The sequence below is a fragment of the Colobus angolensis genome, unplaced genomic scaffold, assembly GCF_000951035.1.
Source record: "Colobus angolensis palliatus isolate OR3802 unplaced genomic scaffold, Cang.pa_1.0 Scaffold78, whole genome shotgun sequence".
NCBI lineage: Eukaryota > Metazoa > Chordata > Mammalia > Primates > Cercopithecidae > Colobus > Colobus angolensis.
Window position 1 is genome coordinate 5,943,803 of NW_012121598.1, and position 7,382 is coordinate 5,951,184.

The 7,382-nt window shown below is 39.4% G+C and overlaps 1 protein-coding gene across 1 annotated transcript in view; it reads right to left on the reverse strand.

The window, feature by feature from the left end:
• The window catches only part of SPPL2A (signal peptide peptidase like 2A), a 50,607-nt gene extending 43,855 nt beyond the window's left edge, over positions 1–6,752 (reverse strand). The window contains exons 1-3 of the mRNA XM_011928612.1: positions 6,576–6,752; positions 5,984–6,073; positions 5,366–5,499 (exon numbers count right to left, since the gene is read on the reverse strand). Of these exons, the coding sequence (XP_011784002.1) occupies positions 5,366–5,499; positions 5,984–6,073; positions 6,576–6,743 (392 nt within the window). The 5' untranslated portion in view covers positions 6,744–6,752. The remainder of the gene's footprint in view (positions 1–5,365; positions 5,500–5,983; positions 6,074–6,575) is intronic.
• Positions 6,753–7,382: the final 630 nt, after the last annotated feature.

The following is a 7,382-nucleotide window of genomic DNA, read 5'->3' on the forward strand; positions in this document are numbered from 1 at the left end:
GGGCCTTATGTTTTTAATAATTCTTTGTATGGAACTTTTTCCTTTATATCACTGATTCATATTCTCTTTCTCCATACGGTCACCACCCCTTTCTCCTCCCACATACACTTATTTCTCTCTATCTTTATTTTGCTCTTAGAATCAGCCCCCTCAATTTTAAAGTCCATGATCCTGCAGGTATGGGACATTTCCTCTCCCAGTCTGGTTTCCGAAGGCAACAAATTACTTGTTTCTGCTCCATCATCATGTTTTACAAATAAAAAAGCTGGTATGTATTCCCCTCCAATTTCCAATTTTCTCAAGGAGGAGCTTGTCCTAACGTGTATATTAAAAAAAGCTTGCCTTGCTAAAACTCAAAGTGTGGGTCCATGGGCCAGCTAAATCACTTGGGAGCTTGTTAAAAATGCAGAATCGGGCTGGGCACGGTGGCATACACCTGTAATCCCAGCACTTTGGGAGACTGAGGCGGGCGGATTGCCTGAGCTCAGGAGTTTGAAACCAGCCTGGGCAACACAGTGAAACCCCGTTTCTACTAAAATACAAAAAATTAGTCAGGCATGCTGGCGTGCACCTGTAATCCCAACTACTGGGGAAGGTGAAGCAGGAGAATTGTTTGAACCTGGGAGGCGGAGGTTGCAGTGAGCCAGGGTCGCGCCACTGCACTCCAGCCTGGGTGACAGAGCGAGACTCTGTCTCAAAAAAAAAAAAAGAATGCAGAATCTGGGACCCTATCCCAAACCTACTAAATCTGAATTTGTATTTTATTATTCTTACTGTTATCTTTTTGAGAGAGGATTTTGCTCTGCTACCCAGGCTTGAGTGCAGTGGCATGATAACAGCTCACTGCAGCCCGAAACTCCTGGGCTCAAATGGTCCTCCTACATCAGCCTCCTGAGTAGCTAGGACTATAGGTTCATGTCACCACACCCAACAAATTTTTAAATTTTTGTTGTAGAGATGGGTCTCACTATGCTGCCCAGGCTGGTCTCAAACTCCGGGGCACAAGAGATCTATCTGCCTTGGCCTCCCAAAGCACTGGGATTACAAGTGTGAGCCACCACGCCTGGCCTGAATTTGTATTTTAATAAGATCTCTAGATAAGTGTATGCACTTTACAGTTTGAGAAGCACTATTCTAGAAAACAAAAAAATTTACATAGTAATGGAAGTACAGGAAGAATCTATAATAAATAGGAAAACATTTTTAATAAATCAGCAGCTTTTGGAAAATTATTTGTAAAGTTTCCCTAAGTAATACACAAAATGATTTTAGAGATATGGAGATCTTACATACTATGCTTTATAAAGATCAATAATTGCCAGGCGCAGTGGCTCACACCTGTAATCCCAGCACTTTGGGAGGCCGAGGCAGGCAGATCACCTGAGGTCAGGAGTTCGAGACCAACCTGGCCAACGTGGCGAAACCCCATCTCTACTAAAAAAAATACAAAAAATTAGCGGGGTGTGGTGGTTCACACCTATAATCCCAGCTACTTGGGAGGCTAAGGCAGGAGAATTGCTTGAACCTGGGAGATAGAGGTTGCAATGAGTCAAGATCACACCATTGCACTGTAGCCTAGGTGACAGAGTGAGGCTCCATCTCAAAACGAAAAGATTAAAAATTAATAATGAAGGAAAAAAACAAGCTTACTCATATGAAAGACGTGACTGATATATCTTGAAACATGCTTTCCAAATACGTAAAATGTTTAAAGCTCAATGCTCCAGGAACCTACACTTGTTAAACTCTAACATTTCCCTCTTGATGTAAGTCAATCAAATTTTAGTATTTAAGAGATTACAAATAACCTTAGCTTCATTTAGTTACAGATAAGACTTTTTTTTTTTTTTTTTTGAGACGGAGTCTCACTCTGTCGCCCAGGCTGGAGTGCAGTGACGCAATCCTGGCTCACTGCAAGGGTTCATGCCATTCTCCTGCCTCAGCCTCCTGAGTAGCTGGGACTACAGCCACCCGCCACAGTGCCCGGCTAATTTTTGTATTTTTAGTAGAGATGGGGTTTCACCGTGGTCTCGATCTCCTGACCTTGTGATCCGCCCACCTCGGCCTCTCAAAGTGCTGGGATTACAGGCGTGAGCCACCATGCCCGGCCCAGATAAGACCTTTTAAATGGAAGCTATAGATCAATTCACAAGGCAAATATATTTTGCCCTTCATACATGAAATAATATGCTCTGGGCACATTTTTTTCATTGAGAGTTATGAATATACATTGACTCTTCTATGTATATTGCTCATTTTAATTTAGAGCCAAAAGTACAAAACTGTAGGGAGACCGAGTTAAGGTTACTACTAAATAGGAAAATCCGAATTTTGTGTACGTTTGAAATTTCTGTATTTAAATGAAAATATGGACATGCTTTAAAGTTTTAGTTAATCTTCATGCTATAGATTTTTCCTCTCACTGTATAATTTTGGCCATTTGAGTCTTTTTATTTAAAGTGGTAGAAAGTTGAAATCTTTGGCTATTCAGGAAATCAAGACTACAGATGCTTTGGGCCCCCACAAAGTACATTGCATCATTGTTCACTTTAGCAGCAGATGTGCTGGCTATGGGGGCAGTAGGGTTAGAAGTTTGTAGCAGGTCATTTTAAGGATAATTAATTATAAATCATTTCCCCTAATCTGCATAAATTAATTAGAACTGATTTTAATAAAATTTATAAAGTATACAGCAAACATTTAAAGCTGTTGTTGGAGAAAAGGGAAGCATATACAGATTCAGTTGGATTGCATTTTACTTTTTGGTGTATGAGTTTATGGCAAACAATGCAGTTTGTGGCTTTTTCATTTCTTTCAATAAAAATATTCAGAAAATATAATTTTTTTTTTTTTTTTGAGGCGGAGTCTCGCTCTGTCGCCCAGGCTGGAGTGCAGTGGCCGGATCTCAGCTCACTGCAAGCTCCGCCTCCCGGGTTTACGCCATTCTCCTGCCTCAGCCTCCTGAGTAGCTGGGACTACAGGCGCCCGCCACCTCGCCCGGCTAGTTTTTGTATTTTTAGTAGAGACGGGGTTTCACTGTGTTAGCCAGGATGGTCTCGATCTCCTGACCTCGTGATCCGCCCGCCTCGGCCTCCCAAAGTGCTGGGATTACAGGCTTGAGCCACCGCGCCCGGCCAAGATGGGGTTTCACCATGTTGGCCAGGCTGGTCTCGAACTCCTGACCTCAGGTGATCTGCCCGCGTCGGCCTCCCAAAGAGCTAGGATTATAGGCGTGAGCCACCGCACCCGGCCAAGATGGGGTTTCACCATGTTGCCAGGCTGGTATTGAACTCCTGGGCTCAAGTGAACTGCCCACCTCGACCTCCCAAAAATGAGTCACTGCAGCTGGCCTTTTTTTTTTTTTGAGTAGGCTCTCACTCTGTTGCCCAGGTTGGAGTGCAGTGGCACAAACACAGGCTAGAAAATACAATATTTAGGCCGAGCCTGGTTGGCTCACGCCTGTAATCCCAGCACTTTGGGAGGCTGAGGTGGGCAGATCACCTGAGGTCAGGAGTTCAAGACCTGCTTGGCCAACATGGTGAAAACTCATCTCTACTAAAAATACAAAAACCAGCCAGGTATGGTGGCAGGCACCTGTAATCCCAGCAACTAAAGAGAGTGAGGCAGGGGAAGCACTTGAATCTGGGAGGTGGAGGTTGCAGTGAGCTGAGATCATGCCACTGCATTCCAGCCTACATAACAGAACAAGACTCCATCTCTAAAAGATATATATAAATATATAATTTTTAATGTGAGAAATCCTATACTTGAGAGATGCCTCAATTTATCAGTGGCTTTATAAAGCAAAATTAAAAACAAACATGGAGGCCGGGCACGGTGGTTCATGCCTGTAATCCCAGCACTTTAGGAGGCCAAGGCGGGCAGATCATGAGGTCAAGAGATCAAGACCATCTTGGCCAACATGGTGAAATGCCATCTCTACTAAAAATACAAAAATTAGCTGGGCATGGTGGTGCGGCCTGTAGTCCCAGCTACTTGGGAGGCTGAGGCACGAGAATCACTTAACTGGGGAGGTGGAGTTTTCAGTGAGCCAAGATAGCACCACTGTACTCCAGCCTGGCAATAGAGCGAGACTTTGTATCAAAGAAAAAAAAAGGAAAATGTAACAACATTTGTGTTTGTTTTGTCTGATTAGCTTGCTGCCAATTATGTTCTCTAAATGTATAAAAGTTCTCTGATATTTTACTGTTACCTTACAGTTTGCTAAATAGCCATTGCTTTTGAGAATTGAATAGTGTGGTGTATAGCGGTTATTTAACTGTGTCTACGTTTTTCAAAGTTTTATATTAATTATTTATTTTTTGTTGTTTGTTTGTATGTTTTTGAGACGTAGTCTTACTCTTGTCGCCTAGGCTGGAATGCAATGGCGCAATCTCGGCTCATTGCAACCTCTGCCTCCCGGGTTCAAGCGATTCTCCTGCCTCAGCCTCCCAAGTAGCTGGATTATAGGCTCGCACCACTGCACCCAGGTAATTTTTGTATTTTTTGTAGAGACAGGGTTTCACCATGTTGGCCAGGCTTGTCTGAAACTCCTGAACCTCAGGTGATCTGCCTGCCTCGGCCTCCCAAAGTGTCGGGATGACAGGCGTGAGCCACTGTGCCTGGCCTATTTATGTATTATAAAAAGTGACAGTGGGGGGAGCGGGGAGGGATAGCATTAGGAGATATACCTAATGTAAATGACGAGTTAATGGGTGCAGCACACCAACATGGCACATGTATACATATGTAACAAACCTGCATGTTGTGCACATGTACCCTAGAACTTAAAGTACAATTAAAAAAAAAAGAAAGAAAAAGGAAATTAAATAGAATTTGCTAAAAAAAAAAAAAAAAGTGACAGTAGTACCATTTTAGTTGGCCTGAATGTTTTCAAGCCTTGAAATAAATCTTGACTAAGTGAAAAAAAAGATGGACATTATTAACATAGTTAGAATTCCTAAAGCATTAAACAGAATGATGAGGCCACATTGTAATGACTCAGCCCAGGAGGAGCGGAAAAACTCCCTACTTTCTCTTGCTTATTTTCTTCCAATCTAAATCAATAGGTATATTAGGATATCTCCCATGACCCTTCCTGGGAGATAGAATTAAAACATTTTAACTTAAAAGAGTCTCTGATGTGATGTCAGTGTTCCTCTGACAGTGGAAGAGTTAGAGAAATCTGTGACTCTTTTCTCTCTGGTGAAAATGTAAATGATCTACATGAGGACAAACCTGCAGACTGGGCTTACCAGCATCATATTCTGAGGACAGATACAATTTTTATGTTATTATATAATTAAAATGATTGCAGAAATTTTTAACCATTGATTACAAAAACGCTTAAGTTAATTAAACTTACAATTCAACTAGTCCACTCCAGTATCCACCTAATGCCACAGTGAACACAGCAATTACAAAAATAACCACCATAGTATAATCAAAGTCAGGCCATAATGGAGAATACATTTTCACAGTAATGTTATTTCCCAGAATCTGAAAGGCAAAATAACAGTTAACCACAGGAATAACTTTTTTCTCTACTATAGTCATAACAGCAATAGTCCACATTTCACTCTGCAACGGACATTATACATCAGACAGTCAAGAAGACTAGAATTATTGTCTGATGACATGATATATTCTCTAGTCAAAAGTATGATGATATGCTTTGGTTTATAAAATCTTTAAAGTGCAGTGTTCTACACAGTCATATTTTGTTCAGGAATTTAAAGTTAAGATAAATGACATGACAAGACACTTTTAAAGAACTGAAAACAAACATTCTTTCTAAAGTTTAGGCTTTGAGACACTTTGTGCCAAATGAGAGAGGAGTATTTTCCAAAGAAAAACTTGATAGGCCTTATAGCTTCTTGTTAGCAAACGGAGCAAATATAGCACTCAAAATTAAACATCAGTGATTAAAAATAAAGAGATATAGTATTTATAAACGTTATCTAATATGTAATTGCTAATTTACCTGGTTTGCATCTTTAAAGTCTTTGTGGCTTATAAATGCAATCAGTACTTTCACATCAAGAAATTCAGATCTGTTACCTGAGGGAGGAAACTAAAAGAAAAATTATGAAAACTTATTTACTACTAATATATTATAGAATAAAATACTATTCCACTAAATATCAATATTACAGCTTTCTTTAGGTTATAAGACAGAAATGTCAGGTATTCTTTCTTAATATTCTGTAAGTTCTCAAAATTGAATCCTTTTAACATGAACTTAAACTGATAAATGCTATAATATATAGAGCATTTATGATATATATATTATGTATGTGTAATATATATATATACCTATATATGAATATATATATCTATATATGAATATATATATATATTTGTTTCTAACAAAGTCTTGTCTGCTCTAGGAACAGAAAAACTGAAAAACTTTCCAAGTAAATGCCTATGAGATCTTGATTATTTATTTACAAAGAATCTTGCCATCAGATTATTCAAAACTCAGCCTCTAAACCACACACCAAGACGTTAATTCCATTTTTGTGAAATTTCACATCATGAACTCAAAATAAGTTATGATCGTTTTTATAACTTACTAGGACACTGTTATTGACAACTAACATTGCTTCAGCACCTCCTTTCTGTGCAATTCTGGCTTTTTCAAGAAAATGGCAACTTCCCCATGGAACCACAACTGCTTTGTTCTTTATGCCAACAGAAGGAATATCAGAAAGGTTGCATAGTGGTGTGGAAGTCAGATTCATCAAACTAACGGAAGTCTGAAAATAAGAAATGTCTTTTTAACATGATAAAAATCATATTTCATCCTAAATGCATTCAGTTATAAATACTGCATTCAGTTATCAATATTGGTTTAAGACAATATCGTTTGAATTAGAAATATTCAGGCTTAGAATTAAGTATTTTAAAATTCCCTATTTTCCTAGAGAGAAAAATACTTGAGAAAAATCAATAAAATTTTACTTATTAACAACTATACATTACAAAGGTTTCACACAATAAAACATAATTATCACTTATTTTCACTTCTTCAATATTTTTTCTTTTTTCTTTTTAAATAGAGACAAGGTGTCACTATGCTGACCAGATTGGTCTTGACCACTTGGTCTCACACGATCCTCCCATCTTGACAACCCAAAGTGCTAAGATTACAGGTATCAGCCATTGTACCCAGCCATCTTCACTTTTTTTTTTTTTTTTTTTTTAGAGAGACAAAGTATTGCTCTGTCGCCCAGGCTAGAGTGCAGTGGTACAATCTCAGCTCACTGCAAGCTCCGCCTTCTGGATTCACACCATTCTCCTGCCTCAGCCTCCTGAGTAGCTGGGACTACAGGCACCCACAACCACACCTGGCTAATTTTTGTATTTTTAGTAGAGACGGG